At 50.9% G+C, this 18,519-nt stretch overlaps 1 protein-coding gene across 3 annotated transcripts in view; it reads right to left on the bottom strand.

Annotated features, from left to right (window-relative positions):
* The window catches only part of LMTK2 (lemur tyrosine kinase 2), a 59,543-nt gene extending 49,114 nt beyond the window's left edge, over positions 1 to 10,429 (bottom strand). Inside the window, exon 1 of one of the 3 annotated variants that reach the window (XM_053657014.1) lies at positions 10,030 to 10,429. In XM_053657014.1, the coding sequence (XP_053512989.1) occupies positions 10,030 to 10,114 (85 nt within the window). In that variant the 5' untranslated portion in view covers positions 10,115 to 10,429. The remainder of the gene's footprint in view (positions 1 to 10,029) is intronic. The other 2 variants (XM_037134851.2, XM_037134852.2) reach the window with 2 other exon arrangements.
* Positions 10,430 to 18,519: the final 8,090 nt, after the last annotated feature.

The raw sequence follows: 18,519 nt of genomic DNA, 5'->3' as shown, positions 1-18,519 counted from the left end.
ATAATCTGAGTACTGTCCGAATACCAACGAAAGAGATCAGCCTACGCTGCTGTTTCTCTCAGCCTATGCCACTGAAATCTGCTGTCAAACATTCACTTCAGTCCAACTTCAAAAACACTAGCTAGGGCAGAAGGCAGCAGAGAACAGCTCCCCCAAGGAGGCCCGGTGTGGCCACAGGAACGTCGGGCCCGGATGACGTCTGTCAGGCCGCGGTGCCCCACATCTGGGAAAAAGATGGCAGGGCAGAACTTTGTGAACGGGAGTCTTCATGACGTTGACGGCACAGTTAGGCTGTGGAGGGACCCCCTGCCCAGACGTGCGTGGCACGCCCGAATCACATCAACATCACCCTGTAGTCCAGGACGCCAGGCCCAGGACAGGCAGCATCATCCCAGAGGCAGCAGAACCCCAGGGCCAGTTTCCCCGGCTTCCTCCCCGACACTGGCCACGGCAGTGCACCACTGCTGTCTGGGGGAAAGGACACTTCTTTCCATACAACTTCCCACAGAAATCTACACGAATGTGCAGGCAGATCAGTGGCAGAACTGGATTCACAACACAACTGCAGACAATACAACTTCTGCACAATACAATCAAAGGCTAGGAGAGTAACTTTTATCTCAGCACTTTAAGATACTAAGCAGAAATGAACATCCAGAGGAGAAATGACTGGAATTAGTCTATGCATGCACATCACACCGTAAGAGTACTGTCAACAGCACGAGGCAGTGAACTTGGCGGCCAGGGCAGACAGCCCTTCACTCTACAATTAGTCTGCCGCTGCCTGGCAGCATGGGACTGAATCTGCTGCTTAATTTCTCTGGGCCTCGGCTCCCTCACCTGTAAATGGGCACATCAGCTCTCAAGTTCTATCTACAAGGATTTGTAATTCCAAAACGATATGAGTCTACCAAGGGCCTATGTGGTTAATATTGGCAACCTGATCTTTTGTTCAGGTTCGTTTTTTCTTAAAGAAAGTTAAATTACAGATTTCTGGGCTGCACCCCAGCAGCAGGCCATGGGTAGAGTGTTCCCAGAGGACTATTTTGGTAAGTTTGTTATTTTTCAGTGTCTCACTAGCAATCAGTGCCCGGGTGTTGCATTTTAATAACAGTCTAAAGTCAGAGTCAAGTGGGGCTCTGGGCTGTACCCGGCAGGCTGCATCCTTGGAAAGTAACAGTTGCTACTGACATGAAGAACCATCCTAGAGGCACTCTGCCAGAGAAAACCAGAAAGAGGAGTTTTTTCCTTCTCAAAGGAACACAGGTTGGATTTACTGAGGGTTCAGAGGAAGAATGTGCAATGTGAATAATACATAAACTTAGAGGCTTATCTGAGAGGTAACCAGCAGATCACAACATTTCTGTTTTGCAATAAAAAGCTGAAACTACAAAATTTCACCATTACTAGTTGGTTAAACAGCTATTTTAAATGTGAAAATGATCGCAAACTCATCCTCCTCTATCTTCTAAGTCCATGACACCTTAGAGGTTTACTTTCTATAATTGAGGTTTGCAATTACATCATATTCAGCTCAAGCCTCCTGTTCACTATGGGAGGACGAGGAAGAGGAAGAACAACGACGACATAATAGGTATTTGGGATGGACTTGAACGTGGAGAACAAAGGAGAAGAAAAAAGATTTAAAAAATTAAATTACGGTGGTTTCACTCTGGGGTAAGAACAACTTCTCTCTCAAAGTTCTCTACCATAGACGCTTGTAACTAAATTCTTTTCTCCCAGTCAAGGCATGTGTTGCCACAAAAAGTCCTGAATTGTCTGCACTCATTTACGAGCCTACGATGTTCTTAAACCCAACTGATGATACAACCATTATAGTATAGCATTTTCAAAGAGAGTTTACCTTCTTCTTTAGCTAATTACAAGAATATTTTATATATCACCAGAAATATATCAAAATGTATCTACTATATCTACTACCTTTTTAAAAAAGCACCTGTTGAAAAATATAAAATAGGCTACAAATCCTAGGCTATTCCAAAACAGCTAGTTTGAAAAAAAAAAAATAGACTTTCTAAAAACCAAGCTGTTATCATGATATTGTACTGGAAAAAACCAACCCTGCAAGCCACTGTGTGGGCCCAGAGCCAGGGCTCACCCGAGGATCCGCAGTGCCACCGGGCGGCCCCTGCCCCGGCGCAGAGGCCTTGCCAGGCCGGGCAGCAGAGGGCAGAGCCTGGAGGCCGGGCCGGCACGTCCCCACCACAAGGTTCTCGGCTCACGGTGCTGCACCTGACTGTCAGGCTGCCGGTTCACAGTTTTTACTGACTATTTATACAGGATATTTATAAAACATAAAGAGGTTATTATGTATACTGACTTCCAGACAAGGGGCTGACATTAAAAAAAAACAAAGGTACGCTGGGCTGTGGGGCGCTCTGCCCTGGAGTGTTTGAATTCCTTCGTGGTCGCCGAGCAGGAACCCCTCCCAGGAAGACTCTCCAGAACAATGTTCCTGTACCGAGGTCAGGAGCAATGACCTCCTCAGATTTTAGGTGTCGACGCTAATTTAGATTTTTTTTCTATTGTAAATAGTTCTTCCTTCCTTGAAACTCGCTAATTCTATGGGCCAACATATTTATATTAAATAACTATATTATTTCATCTCTAGTAGTAGATACAATATTTGTGTACTGGGGCAAAGAAATCACCAGAAAAGCACAGCAAATGCAGGTTTCCAGGCCAACCTCCAGAAATACGATTCAGTTGGTTTACTTGGGGCTCAAAACCGGCACTCCTACAAATCCCTGGGTGATCTTGCCAAAGTGATCCTGTTTTATAAAAACATCTTTACTTTTTCTTGAAACATTTTCTGCTGAAATGACACCACAGCTGGGATCTACATCAATACAATAGGGTCGGAGCCAGTATGAAGGACCCAGGTGAACAAGATTAACTATCAATCAAAAACTACTGATGCTGGGCGATAGGTACTTTGACAGTTCATTCCGTGATTTCCTTTGAAATTTTCCATAAGAAAAGAGAAAAGCTCTGTAAACAGATCAAAACAAGCCTACCGCCCATGGTCTTCAAGAGCCCCCGCCATCAGACATGTGATCCGAACCTTCACCAATTCAAGGAGATGCCCACAATCCCTCTCAACAATTTTGAAAGCCAACAGACCCCCTAAAAATAACTCAGTTCTTAAATGTAAGAGGTTTGCCTCATATTTTTAGAGATTAGGCTGCTCTTGGAGAGTCAAGCAAACCAACCTTTCAAATGCCCACGGCTCTAAAATAAAAGCTTCCTGTCCACACCACTGTATCACAAGCATGGGGTGCAGAGTATTTATGGCGGGTGCTCAATACTAGGTGGTCCAGTGACAGACAGAAAACATGGGCAGGACCCTTCCAAGTAACCTGTCTCAATGAGGTCCTTTGTCCCTCCCAAATCTCTCTCACTCTCTCTTTTTCCCAACACCTAGGATTAGATACAGGAAGCAGAGGATTTAAACCCTATTGTGAGTGTCCCAGGAGCAGTGAACGACTCCAGTGCCCAGATCTTGGTTTCTAATACCATTCTCCAATAAAGGAACAGCCTGGAGAAGTGGCTGGTTCTAGGGCTGGAGCCGGAACGTAAAGACGAGCCTATAGCTTCTTGTAGTATCAGAAAGTATGCAGTGTTTGGGGGGAAAAAGGGACACAAAAGCCAACCAAATGAAAGAGCTCCCAAGGGCCAATGCTGGTACCATCTGAGCGGCAAAATAAAAAACATGGTACTGGATTATAACCCAAAGTGCATTACCAGTATCCACCTGTCCATACTGACATTATAATCGAATAAAGAAATAATGGGGGGAACTGTTAGATCTCCCCTAAAGAAGAATTCCAAGTAATACATATATACAGCTAGTTTTCCCTCAAGGGGGGGGAGCAGGTAACTCACCTGGGGAGTAACCACAGAAGCACAGGCTGTGCCCACGCGTGCTTGGTGCAGGCAGGAAATGGTAACTTTACAGTGGAGAACGCCGGCCGGCAGCACCTCAGCCAGGCTATGAGGAGAGGGAAGGCTCTTGGGCTTCAGCATGAAATGCGGATGACTTCAGGGGCTGGAAATGGTGAATGGGACTGAAGGCACCCTCTTCAGTCAGTGAAAGCTCAGACAGAGTGTTGAAAGCACACACCCAGGACCCCAGGACCCCAGGACCCCAGGGCGTGACACGGTGACATGATGAGAATAACACTCTACCTGCACAGAGCTCCGCCCCAGGACACACAGCTCCCTAAGCACCAGGAAAAGAGCCAGCCAACGCCACCGCCAACGCCACTGCCAGCAGCAGGTGTGCTACAAACTACCTGAGCGGCACTTCTGAGAACAAAGCGCAGACTGGAGGAGCCTAGGGGGACAGGACAGCTAAATGTAACGTGGTGGCCTGGAGCAGACCCAGGACTTTAGGGAAACACTACAAAATTGCATAAAGGACGGACTTCAGTTGATAACAATGTGTTAGTGAGGGCTCCCACTCGAGACAAATGCACTGCACAGCTGTAACATGTTAGCAATAGGGAAATCTGGGTGAAGCGTACACAGGCACTCTTTGTATTGCCTTTGCAACTTTTTGGTAAATCTAAAAAAAAAAAAGTACAAATGGCTTCATTTCAGGCAATGCACTATGGCTGGATGAAAAGCAAGGCTCACGGAAAATCAGAGGTTCTAAGCTACGTGCTCCCCTTTTAAAACACACACAGACATCCAAGTGCCGGTCTGGTGGGCTCAGCTCTCCAGTATCGTCCTGACCACCCTCACCCACAAACTCTTACTGATCACCTACACACTGTGGAAGAGTGTGCAAACACGGGAAACACTAGGGATGTAAGACACAGTCCTTACGACCTGGGTGAAGAGGCAGAACTTAAACAAAGGCATTCGCTAAATGCAAACCACAGACTGGTACAACGAATCCAAACTCTGTGACCACACAGCCCGCCCATCAGTGAATTTTCTTTACATTCCTTTCATTTCATATAAATTTATTTATTTACAAACTATAAGAATGCGTTAATATAACAATATGTTCCATATCTCAAAAAGTCATATAAGCCACAATTTTAAAGAGATGAAATGAAAATAGAAAGCTAAGTTGCAGCATTTCCATCCTGCACCACATGGAACACCCGTCCCACAAGCAAACACCCTAGGGGTCCCTGGGGGTTAGGATCTCTAAGGACTGGGCAAGAATAAAGGGCTGACTAGGGAAACGGGGCCGCACAGAACTCTCAGGCACCTGAAACACTCGGCACCAACAGTTCTCTTTCCCCACTTGAAGCCCAGCAAAGTCGAATGAAATCTGGAATCTTTGCTCCGTGCTAACCTTAGCAAGAAAAAAAAAAAAAAAAGAACCCCCCCAAAACCCCAAACAAACAACAACCTTTTTTTAAATAGTGAGGTTATTTTTCTGATATGCCTGTTCTTTGTGGCAAATAACTGTAATGCCAGGGCATGGTTCCAAATTAGTCACTTGCTCCAACTTAAAAACACTTCAGTCCAGTATTTTGCTCCGACACGCCGGTATCAAGCGCATTTCCTCCGCAGATTCCTACAACAGCGTCTTCACATGAGGATTTGCAGGAAGACCAAGGATCAAATCTAAAAACAAGCCCAGCTAGAGCAGTCTGTCTGAGACCAGGAATGCCTGTCCAGCTTCTCCTTTCTGTATGTAATACTCCTTTCCTCACGTCTGAGTAATACACACTTCAAAAAGAATAAAGCACAGCTAGGAGAATGCAAAAATACACAATTTTAAAGAGGAGGAAGAGACAGTCATAGCCATCTCTCCAAATGCCACTTTCAAAGGCAAGCCACCACCCTGTGCTGGTCCAGGACGACTGGCTGCCTTCATGGACACTTTACGTGAGTACACATTTTGCTTGGGATCCACTAAACTTAGACAGCTCTGGGTTCCGTCTAGTTAAAACCAGCAACTGTTCACATGCAACGGTGTTAGTCATCTTGATGCTTAAAAGGAGGTTTATTATATAAAAGCAGACTAATCCAGATCATCTTAAAAATTTCTAGCGTAATTCCCCCAACATTATGAATTTCAAGAAGTAACGATACCAGCCTACCTATGATACTTAAGATTTAAAGGGTCTGGTCTTCACCCATCAAACAGCAAATTATTCTGAGTAACAAAGATTGTTTAAAACCAGCAAGTTCCAGGCATTCCTCTTTGAGTTTCTTCTCAGAGGCTCTACCACCCCCCACTAGTCAATCCTATGATAACCCCTCAAAGGGACACATCGGAGGCGATGCGGAAACCCACGCTGCTGAGTGCCCAGCACACAGCAGACGCATCTCACCACCGAGACTCTGCTCCACCTGCCCAACAGCCCTCAGGTAAACACTGTCACGAGCCTGTGTTAGTTAGTGACTGAGTCTAAGAAGCCTGGGGAGGTCAAGACGTCTTAAAGCTACTGAGGCGGGACAGGAGGCTCACACCCAGACGAACTCCAAAGTCCAAGTTCTGGCTCCAGGACCTCCTCTTCTGTGACTGGCTCATAGCTTTTACTCTGCACTGGAAAGCTGGACTTGTTTTATGCTGCATCTGCAAGGCCTCTCTGAAGACGTACTTACTGTTTCAGAACCCTGGCCATCCCTTCTTTCCCCTGCAAAGTCTCTTTTTATCACACGCACAGCTGTTATCTAGGCGACACAGCCCACAGGGGACAGAGAAGGCCCAAGGACTCTAAATTTCGAGAGCTGCATAAACAGCATATTGACATCGGCAAAACTGGAGGAATGTGATAACTTCAATGCCCATCAGCTACAAAACTGCTAGACAGACTTCCCACCACTGTGCAAAGGAGCCGACTCGGTCAACCCCCGGATATCACCCACTGAAAGGCATTACAATATTCCCAACCTAATCAATTCTCATGCCTTGGAGCAATAAACCCTGAGATCATTTATGTGGACAGCTTATTGAAAACACATCTTATTTTTCAGAAGTTGTTATCATAAACACAAAAATGCATACTTTAAAAAACACTACCTTTACTTAAGAAATCTCAAGATACAAGTCGTGTGTTTAATCTAAAACAAGAGCCCAGTTTCATAAGCTGCTGTTTAATCAGTAGCTGAGTCCCACTGGCTTCGCCGATTTCCGTGAGGTCCTTTATCTGGCACTGCTGAAAGCTTCCTCTGTCCTCCGTGACCTAATATGCCACAGAACAACAGACAGGGTTTCCTCATCTAACTGCTACTGACGCCGATCAACTGCGGGCCGAGAGGGATGCCTTCACACTGCTGAAATCTTCCTGTGCGATGTGGCTGGAGCTTCTAATAAAAGGCACACACACGTTTTCTAAGAGAGGAACAATCTGACAACTATGACCTGTGGAAAAGCATGTCTTAACTGCAACCTTAGTGTGGCCATTTAACTGTGTGAAAATAGTGGGCTTCCTCTGCGTAAGCTTCCTAGTGAGGGTCAGCCAGCACTCAGTCTGCGTAACAAGGGCCCTTGAGCAGATTCTCAGGAAAGGAGGCTTCCAGGGAGGAAGGGAACTTCCATCCAGGAAGGGGACTCCCAGAGAGAGGCCCAAAATAAAGTTCAACCAAGAAATGCCTTCTTGACTCTAATGGGCAAAGGCAATACACATGTTTACAAAGTTTTATTATGATTAAATGGGTGAACACTTGTTTCAACTTCTAAACATAGAAATAATATTGGGTGACAAAAAAAAGAAAACAACCCTTGGATAAATGAATTTCAACTTAAATGATAAATTTTAGTAAACTGCTTCATCTCTTTCCCCATGCAAATGGGCTGGCAAAGAAAAATTCAAATATTTTTTTCCGACCTGGTTTCAAGAAGCCATCCTCTCTCCGAAGCACTATTAACCAACCGGTTTGCACTTTAAGTAGCAAGAATAGGGCCAAGGAGGCAAAAAAAAAACCCTGTGCAATGCTCTACCCTAATTTGACAACGGCCAGCACTTCCTTCACATGGAGGACCCGCCCCCAGATCATGAGAGGCCTGAACTTGTACTGCTCTTCTGCCTCCCCTGTATGTTTACAGGAGCTCCTTCTTCTTCACCAGGGAGCTCACTTACCAGGACTTGCTCAGTTTTCCTTATTTTCCTGGGTCTAGAACCCACCTCTGCTACCAGGATTAACAATCTCTCCTAGATGGAAACACAAACCCCCAAACCTATGTGCAATTGTGCATCTTTTCCACAGAATTTAATTCTATTTATCTGTCATTCACAAGCCACTTGTCTAACTATACACTTTCCTAGCAACAGAATGTGAAGGGAAAATATGCAAAAAGCTGCTATAAATCACCAAATATTTACTTATGCTTTACGTATTTCAAGATTTGATATTCCTCCTTGTGGGTTAATGTTCCCAATTGTCTCCCGGCCCTCGGGTCTCGTCACCTCGGTGCGCAACAGCGACAGAGCGGAAGGAGAAGCACGCTACGGAGTTTGCAGGAAGGCACACCTCTGCAGGTTCCCACACGGAGTCTTTTCCAAAATACGTAAATATTTGACTGAGTGCAAAGTCATCTGGAAACTTCTTGAATCCCTTCTACTTGTTATCCACTATCCTGCTCCAAGGCTAATGTTCAAGTTCGCCATCAGTAACTTTCAACATGACCACTGCCACCTTTCCGTGCAGTCCTTTGGAACCTCCCAGATACTTTCTGGGACTCTTACTGGGCTGCCTATACACTTCTAATAACACTCTCCTTATCTATGAGATCAGAAAACAGATTTCACCTTACAAATATTTGATCCCAGGCAGTGCCAGAAACCTAGCAACAGAGTCTATGGCACAATGATAAGTGCTCCTCAACTAAAGGACGCTCAATGACATGACCTGGTGTGTAGCTCTGGAAATAACTACAAACAGCTTCCATTGCAGATACGGTTGAAAAATATGCCTTTTCTGGGGACAGCAGCTTCCACATTCTGTACCCAATTAACATCGTTCTAAAATACTCCTTGACTTCCAGAGTGTTCCCGAACAGTTACAAGACTTGAGTCACACAACCAAGGGGATCTCAGACCTGGATTTAGTTATGCTCTGCCTACAATTCAGCTGTCACCTTGGGTAGGTCCATTGAACCCCACCCCAGCCTCAGTGTCTTCCAGTGAAAAATAAAGAAATTGGACTAAATTCTGTTTACAGTCGATTGCAACTCAAAAATTCTATGAATATATAAAATTGCAATCCTTTCATTTCAAAGGTAAGCAGTAAATGGTTAACAACAAATTAGCCTCGATTTCTCTCCTTTAAGAAAAAAAAAATGAGCCAACTTGGAGTGCTTTCAGGGGTTGCTGTTTTTATCTAGGAAAATAAATTGCAAATGAAAATGATACCGATAAAGTGGGAAGAATGAAAGAAAATCACAGACTTAGCTAAAACATAAATTTCAATCCCCTTGGGCCATTTTGTCAATAGTTATTCAAAGGCTGATGCTCTCTAATCACTGGCTTCCTAAAATAGGAATATTTATAGAGTCGTTTCCTTCTCGTCCCCAGAGAGTCAACCCGAATGAACAGCACGGCGTCTACCATCAATTCGTAACTTCGGGACAAGTTGCAGAGACCGAAGGGAGAAACTCCGCAGAGCTCGCCAACCCTCGGCGTTTCAGGACGAGGAGGGCGAAGAAACCGTTCTTAGTAGAAGATGTGAGGGGCTCACCCGGGGCAGGTGACATCTGGGAAGCGAAGCAGAACTGCCAGGGAGGGACGTGGCCTGAGGACCTTCAGGCAACAGGTCTAGGGCCAGCACCGCAGTCCTACCCGGGAGGGGTCGGTCGCCGCCACCCCGCTCGCCGCCCTCCCGGCCCGACCGCATCGCCTCGCCCCCGCCTCCGCCCCAGAGAGGCAGCCCGCCCCTGCGGCACAAACCTCCCTAATTGCTCGCTTCCCCGGGCCTCGCGCCCCACAGGCCCTCCGATTCCCCCGCGCCGAGGCCGGACCCCGCCTGCTGCCTCCGCCGCGGTCACGGCGGTCCGGCGGCCGGGTCCCCGCAGCCCCGTCCGCACCGGGGGCCCCTCACCTGCACCTGTTCGCGGAAGTGGCGTGGCCCGAGCACTGCCCGCGGCCAGGACCAGCAACAGCAGCAACGCCGGGGGCCCCGGCATCTCGCCCACGGCACCGCCCCGGGGCCGGCTCTCGGGGTCGCCTTCCGTCAGTCTGTCTGTCAGTCGCTCTTGGCTCCCGACACTGCCTCAGCGGCACCCGCGCCGGCTGCTCCTGAGCGCGCGTCGCTCCGACCAAACCTCAGCCCGGTTCCTGGTCCGCACCCGCCGCTCCGGCCGCGGAAACACCATCCTTCCCGCCCGCCCGACCGCGCCGCCCGCGCCGCCGCCGCCGCCGCCTCTCAACAGCAGCAACGGCAGCAGCCCTGCGGAACCGCGGGCCAGGGCTGCCGCGCTCCCGCCGCCATGATGGGCTGCGTCATGTGACGTAGAACGGGGGCGGGAGGCCGTGATGGACAGCCCATCTAGCCAATCGTAAGTTCCGCAGTCCCGGGAGGCTCCGCCCATTAACCTGGCGGAGGGAGGGTGTTTGCGTTTGCGCCCCCTGCAGACAGAAAAGTGTGTGGGCAGCAGGTAATACCAGCAATTATTGTAAATTTTTAAAATTCAGGGAAGTATAAAGAAGACAATAAAAAACTTCCAGAATCTATCCTGAATTTTTTCTGAGTATTTTTAAACATGTTTTGTCCTCTGACTTTTTCTTACCATTTTAGGCTCCTCTCCTTAGGTTGACCGACACATCCTTTCAGCCACCAGGAACTTTGGGTGTTTTATTTCACCAAGAATATAATCCCTCCCCTCACACCCACTGACTCAGCTCCTGAGCTCAAGCCATTCCCTTTGCCAGGAGTGCCCTTCCTGTCCTGGCCAGGCCACCACCTGGCACCCTCCCTTGGGTCAGGACACACCTGAAGGATGACGTCACGGAAGGAGGCTGCTCCCCAAGCCCAGGAGAAATGACTAACATCCCTTAGTGCCCCGGCCCCGCCCCGGACAGACTGCTATTCCCAGACGCCATATTTCATTGTTCCAGTGACTGTCAGCTCCCTGAGGACAAGAACTGTGCCCACGTCAGCTGGGGTTCCCCAGGGGCTGACTCAAGGCCTGGCTCCCAGTACTTCTCTAAAAGAGGAGTGTCTGGTCCTGGCCCTGGGTGCCAGAGGGGAGCAGCTCCCAGGGGCCACCCTCTCCCCACCGAGAGACAAGGCCCAACCAACAGGGGGAAAGGGCAGAGAAAGCACTTTGCAGGCAGAAGCAACGTTCTGATGAGAGGCCTGGAGGTTGGGAAAGTGTTAGGCTTCTCTGGAAAACACACGGGAGCCCAGTTTGTGCGTGAGAGGAACTGATTTGAATCGTGTCAGTTGGGGCACTACCAGCTGGTAGCAGGAAAGCCTCCCCAATTCTCCAAACTCCTCAAATGTCTGTCCTAGACGCCGCCAGCTCTCGGTGGTGCTGACCCAGCGCCGGACACGCAGACTATATGCCCAGGGAATGTTTGGTGAACGATCACGGCAAGCTCACAAACCCCTAAGAAAAGCCATGGCTGGAATGTGAAGGGCTGAGTGAAAGCTGCCACGGCTATCTGCTGATCTCTCTGTGAGAACGGGAAGGGAGGCAAAGGTCTGGGAAAGAGACACAATCGCCCTGTTGTGCTTCAACACCTGTCAGGAAGCCCAGACGCAGAGTCCGAGGAAGACAGGGAACGCTCTGGCCGTAGACCGGGAGGGGCCCCCATGTTTGTTGGCTGCTCACCCTAATTAAAGAACATCCCAAGAAGAACACGTCAGATCACAGTCCCAAAGCAGGTTTCAATGTTACTTGAGCAAGCCCAACAATTGTTTTTGTTTTGTTTTGTTTTGTTTTAACTTGCTCTCCCACTTCACAGAGCAGGGGTCAAGGTGCACATTCCCCAGAGGTGTCTAATGGCAACCTTCACCGCACCACCCAGCTCACCACTCACACCTCTGCCCTGTGCTTCGCTCGAAGACTCCCAGAACTTGCAAAACCAGCGGAAACCTGCGCACTTTGTCTAGTTTCACGGGGGAATCAGAAAACAGCCTTTGGCACAAACTGGTGATGAAATCCAGAACTGCAGGCGCTTCGAGGTCTCATGCCGCGTGTGGTTGTTCTCTGTGTGTTCAGGGTATTTGCCTCTGTGATGGGAAGCGCTGTGGTAGATACTTGGTGGCCGCATAGCTCTTCCCAACACCAACTGCTGTGCTGTTACGTCTGTAGCTTGAAATAAGCCGCGGTGTGAGTGTTTCTTGACACCATGGAAACTGGCAAACGGTACCGATGGGGACTCTTCTCCTCCCAGAGAGCCGTCTGTTCTGCTCACGGTGGCTTTGGCGGTGGGGTACCCTCCACGGCGCCTCCACGTGGCCCCTCCCTGACTTGAATACTTTTTGTGGTTGCCTTGCTTTGCTTCACCCTCAGGCGAATAAGGAGACCACACAGATTGGAAGTCAGACTTTCCTAGTTCTCTGCCGATCAAACAAAAGCCACATAGCTCATCCCAGCTCCCCTCCTAAATGCGTTTGTATCAAGTCCTCCCCTTTTGTTGCCTTCTAGACCTTCTGTCTAAAACCGTCTTGAGTCAAGGACAGCTCACCAGGTGTGTTTGCCCTTCAGAGCCCTGAGCCACTTCCCATTTTGGGGGATCACCTAATATGATAAAAGTATGGATGAATGAGTGAGAGAATGGACGAAAGAACAGAAATAAGAAACGCTGAAGCAAGACTCCAATAAATGCCCAAGTTTAAGTCTAACAAATTCACCCTTTTAATGTACTGCATACTGTATAATGTAACGGAATGATGCTATCCACAACATAATTTCAGGATCCATAAAAAGTGCACAACAGACAGATTCAGCGATGGGATTGTACTTTGAACTGTATCATGAACATTTTTTCCAAGCTTATCAGTGTGTATGCCCTCATTTGGAGATGAGTTTTATTTGGCTTAAAAATCACTTTCTACATGTCGGGCACTGCTCTAACCACTTTATAAGTGACAACTCTTTAAACTTTACCTAATCATAATATATTTTCTTCATTCCTAAAGCAAACTCCATAACTATCAGCAGTCACTCCCCACGCCCCCCTCCCCTGAGCCCCTGTCAACCACTAGCCATGTATTGTCTCTCTGGACTTACCTAACCTGGACACCTCCCATAAATGGAATTATACAATTCGTGGTTTTTCATGACTGGTCTAAGCTACTGTTCCCATTTTACAGGTGAGGAAACTGAGAAACAGAGGTCAAGTGCTTTGGCCAAGGTCACATGGCACAGGTGGGATCCAAACTCAGGCCAGATGGCTCCAGAGTCCTGCACTGAGGGATGTCAAAGCATGTATTGAAGGCCTTTTGTGAATCCCAGGTCGCATGTACTTCCGTTAGGTGGGAGGCCCTAACAGGAGTTGCCTTCCACTGGGGACAGAGGTGGGGACCAGAGAAGAGTGGAGGTGGGGAAGCAAATACTGCCCTGAAGGCAGTAGTTGCTCAACAAAGGACGTTTTTCCATCATGAAAGACAGAATCTCCTCTCGGAATGGAAGCTTGAATCGCCTCCTTGCCTCCTTCCCTTTGGCCTGGCCGGCAGCTGAATCCCTTCCCTCTTGAGAAAGCCCCTGACATGAATCTTGAGAGTTGAAGATGACGGCCACTCTGAAGACTAGGGGTCAGACAAGCCCCCTGGGCCTGGTGACTGGCCTTTCAAGTCTGCACTGGTGCCGGCCAATGCCTCATCCCTGCACACGGTTCCCAAGGTGCGGCCTGGTGACCTGCCCACTGCCCAGCCCCCTCGGTGGCTACTTATGTCCTAAGCCCAGCGCCCAGCTCCTCTGTGGTGGTCCACGAGCTCCAGCCACTTTGCTGACCTGCCCAGCCTCTCAAGGATCGGAGGATGCCCGCAACCCACGCAGGCACTTCAAGCTTCTGCAAAGACTCTTGGCCAGATCCCAGTGCGCGCAGCCGGCTCCGTGGGGGCTGCTCCTGAACCCGGCACTCGGGCGTCCACGGAGCTTCAGCTGTGTGTCAACCACTGTGCTGGGCGCTGGAGACGCCGTGGTGGACAGGACAGAAGTCGTCCTTGCCCTCCTGGCACTGGCGCTGTCGGGCCCAGAAATTGCACAGCCCGTGACACGACTCATTGTGAATGCACAGCTGCGAGGGTGCGAGGTTGTGAAGTGCGTGTGCGATGCAGCTGATGCAGCCCGGGGACCCAGGAAGTCTTCTTTCCAGCGGGGGGCGGGGGGTGACGCATAAGCAAGGACCCCAAGGACAAAGAGGAGGCACTTTCACAAAGGGATGGAAAAGGCGCGTGGGCTTTAACGTTCAATCGCTGCTGTTTCCGAGTGGAGGCCGTCGCTGCCTGACAGAAGAATAGTGTAAGTCTAGCAGGGCTGGGCGGGGGTCGGACAGCCTGGTGAGGATCTCGGGGGCTGGGCTGACACGAAGAATGGCTGGGCCAGGCCCCGATGCCTCCCATCCCTCCTCTGGGGGTCAGGTAGGGGAGCTTTATTTCCATTTCTGCCTGCAGGGCAAACCCTCACAGTCCACACAGCGGCACCTTCCTGCACATCGTCACTTCCTTCCCTCTGCGTATGTGCCTTTCACTGGAGCTAGGCTCCTGGCCGCCCCTCAGACACCCCCGCACAGCTCCCGCCTCAGGACCCCTTGCTGGCTGGCCCCTTGGCCTGGAATGGGCCTCCCCCCACCCCCGCCCCATCTCTGCTTGTTGGCTCCCTTAGGTCCAAATATCCTCAGAGGGGCCTCGCTGGCCACCCATCCCAGTCGGACCTCTCTCTACTAGGCGTCTTCTTTGCTCTGAGCACTTTCCTCTCTGCCTGTCCCCCTCCATCAGAATGGGGAGCCCCGCCGCTAGAAGGGGCTGGCGCCAGCGGGACCTCAGGCAGCCACCGGTGAGAGGTCGTGGGGTCACAGAGTGCCAGGACCCAGGTGGGCTGATGCCCACGCGTCTGGCCAGTGCCCCCCACAGAGCCCGCAGCGTGCGTCCAGGGAAGGGTACGTGTTCCGGTCACATCTGCGCCTCGCCAATCACTCGACGGCAACTTCAACAGACAGAGAAGGTGGCTGCGGTGTGCTGGGCCGCATTCCCGGCTCGGAGCAAACGAGAAGATGAGGTCCCAGTTCTCGGGGAGCGGTGTTCTGGGACAGGGAGAGCCAAGACTGTTTTGGAAAATGCTGCCTGGCTCAGTGTCCTACCAGCCACAAGACCCTTGCCCCAAGCTTGTAAAACCGAGGCCGGCTAACAGGGGAGCCTGCTGTGCCAGTCCCCGCGGGCCAGCTGGGGCAGGCCGGGCGGCGGGTGCCGGGCGGCCTGCCTGTGCAGGTGGGAATTTCACCAGGGTGGGGCTGGCACGTGGGCCCAGGGCGGCTGGGCAGGGCAGGCAGGGGCCTGTGGGCTCGTCCCCACCAATCGGCCCCTGCAGGGCCCTTCCTTGGCACTGGGCCAGGAGGGGACTTCAGGACTCGGGGCCTGGAACCTTCAAAGCAAAGGGACTGCTAGGGAGGCCTCTTCAGCGAGGCTGCCTGGGCCTCTCCATCTCCTTCTGCAGTGCCACCCTGCCCCATCCTCGGTGACCGTGGTGTCCCAAAGGGGACAGCCCTAAAGGGGAATTTTCCTTTCCTTTCGGTGTACCCCCAAACTCCAGAGAAACAAGTGCTTTGTGTGACCCCCCAAAGATGGTGAGTAAGGAAGTGACTGCTCTAGACCCAGCTGCTCAGAACCTGGGGTCACAGTCACCTCGATTGACCAGGGACGGCATTGGTTGGTACCTGATCTTATCCGTGGCTCTGAGCCCAGCAGGAAGCTGCACCTTCCCAGCAGCACCCCTCACCCCCGCCTCCCCACCCCGCTGCCAGGGCCCAAGTCGGGGAGGCCCAGGTGCCTTCCTGCACCGCCCTCTGCCCCGCCTGCTTGTGCCCGAAGCTGTTCAGGGCGGTTCCACCACCTGCCGACAGGCTCAGCCAGGACGTGTGTTTGCTTCTCTAACGCTCAATAAATTTATTATTTCATAGCAGAGGGAGGTCTGGCTGTTTTTTAAATCGCCAGAGTTTATTCGAAATGGGCTCTTTCGCTGTTTCTCGCAGGGCTGGGTCGCAGCGCCAAACCACAGCTCTTCTGGGAGGGCGAACCTGCACGCCCATCTCCCGGATTTTGAGGCACCGACCACTCACAGCTCCGGAACGTACTCAGGATGCTGGGACACATGCGCGGGCCTGGGTGCCGCGCAGGCGCCGACGCCGCTGCCTCATCACCCCCCAGAGTGGCCCTCTGTAGCTGGAGCTGTGCCCGCTCTGCCAATCTGCCTTTGTTTTCCCCATGGGTGACTGGGGGCGGGCAGGATTTGAGTGACAGCAGGAAGGTCAAGGGGAGGCTGACCTTCCAACCCACTTCATTTGAGCCCATGGCCCAACTTCCCCTCCTCACACCTGTTTCATCGTGGGGGCGATCAGCTCTGTCCCACCTGCTCACCTCTCCGCGCAAAGGGCTGAGGCTGCCACTGGTGACCAGGTCATCAAGGACTGGCACAGATCTGTCCTAGGTCTTGAGAGGACAAAAGACCTCAACTAGCTCTTCGGTAGAGACCGAGCACTTTCGCCGCCCCTGGGAGGAGCCAGGCGCAGTGTGAGGGGCGTCTCTGGGTACCCCCGGCCCGGGAACAGCCTCGCCCTCCTCTGCTGGTGCCCCATTCACGTGGGGATCTCCACCTTTGAGAACGACCGCCGGCAGCTTCCTTCTTGAGGTGGCGAAGGGATGGCGACCAGGGAAGCTTACGACTGGGTTCTCACAGGGAAACCCTGACGGCAACTTCCTTTGCACCCCAGACAAACCCCGTGAGACGGGACCTCGGAGCCGCTGGTGGTGAGGGGCAGCCGTCTGCAGAGGCCACCTGGCTGGCGAGAGTCCTGGCCAGAGAACTGGGGCCCAGCAGGGCTAAGCTGCGGAGTCCCCCAAAGGGCCCAAACACGGAGACTCCGGCGGAGTGGTGAACAAAGAGTGGGAAGTCACATCACAGCAGAGCAGGGTGAGCAACGGAAGGCTAGGTTCTCCAGCCAGAGGCCAGAGGCCTTGAATTCTGCTTAGAAGGTAGGAAAGGGGGTCGTGCAAATGACCAGACCAGCAGTGACCATGTTACATGGGAAAAACGCCATGCCCCCGTGCTAGGTAAAGGAGGCCACTGGTCCCACATCCATGTTCATACATGTTCATGAGGAACGGAAGGAAATCGCAAAAAAAAATAGATTACTAACGTGGCTATCTCCAAATGGCAGGCTATGGACGGGTCTTCCTTCGTTCTTTTTTTTCCTTTTCTTGTGTGCTCTCACTTTTCTGCAATGAGCCTGAATTAGTTTATAAGCAAAAGGGAGGGGCTTTCTCCCTCGTGTGCTTATTTTTGTGTTTCGGGGGGTGGATTTCACTCAACGCAGAACGGTATCATGTCGAGGACAGAGACTTTGTCAACAGCATAGCCGCACAATGAGAGAATCGTGAGGAATTTTTTAAAATGTGCTTTACATGGTGGAAAACGTTCCAGATGGTACCGAAAGGATACGATCATCTCTAAACATTTACGTCCATGGCATGACAGCGCCGCCGCTCCTGGCCGAGCCAGCCCATGTTTTAGCTTACACCTTGGGCTCCGGCTGCTTGCTTATGCGCTGTGATCCTCACCAGCTGAATCTGCTGCCTGCTGGGAGGTGTTAAAAAAAGCCCTTTTTTTAGAGAGATAATTGAATCAGCTTAGGAGAGTGGAGTGTTTTATTTTTGGTGAGGATGGTTTGGCTAGAGTCCATGTATTCTCTTTAAGTTTTACTTGAAAGATTGTTGCGGTTTGGTGGTGGCCCCGATGGCTTTTGGATCTTGCTCCAGGGCACTGCTTTTGAACAAGGTGTAGATGCCTGGAGATACAATTCCATTTGTCACGTGTTTATTAAAATCTGGTGGGGGGGGGACAGGGCGGGTCTTGGTCAGAAGGAGGTTGGAGCCATTAGTTGGCTTGCTTGGGGACAAGACAGGTTTCGCGATTTTCGAACGTCTAAGCAGATCAGTGCCCGTCCTAGAGTCGGGTTTGGTGGCTCAGGGGCTGCAGGACTCCGGGACATCAGCGAGTGCTGGCTCTCTCACATGATAGAGGGCAAGAGCTGGCTGGTCGCTTCCCTCTGTATTGATTACAAGGGTCAATGAACTGAGCAAGCTGATGGGATGTTCTCACATGCTACTACTGGGCTTCGGTCTAACGGAAAGTCTTTGAAGACACTGGGCTCTGAGCAAACAGACATTTTCAAGTCATTGTGGCAAAATACACGTAACATGAAAGGTGCCACTTTAACCGTCGTTAAGTGTGCAGTTCAGTGGCGTTAAGCACATTCACACTGATGTGCACTCCTCGCCACAGTCCGTCTCCCGGACTCCCTCACCTTCCCACACGGAGACTCTGTGCCCGTGAGGTGCTCACCCCTCACCTGCTCCCCCAGCCCC

This window comes from Artibeus jamaicensis, unplaced genomic scaffold (genome assembly GCF_021234435.1).
Source record: "Artibeus jamaicensis isolate MK-2021 breed Jamaican fruit bat unplaced genomic scaffold, CSHL_Jam_final scaffold_3151, whole genome shotgun sequence".
NCBI classification, from domain to species: Eukaryota; Metazoa; Chordata; class Mammalia; order Chiroptera; family Phyllostomidae; genus Artibeus; species Artibeus jamaicensis.
The sequence above is the reverse complement of the archived record's forward strand: the minus strand, read 5'-3'. Positions and strand labels throughout refer to the sequence as shown.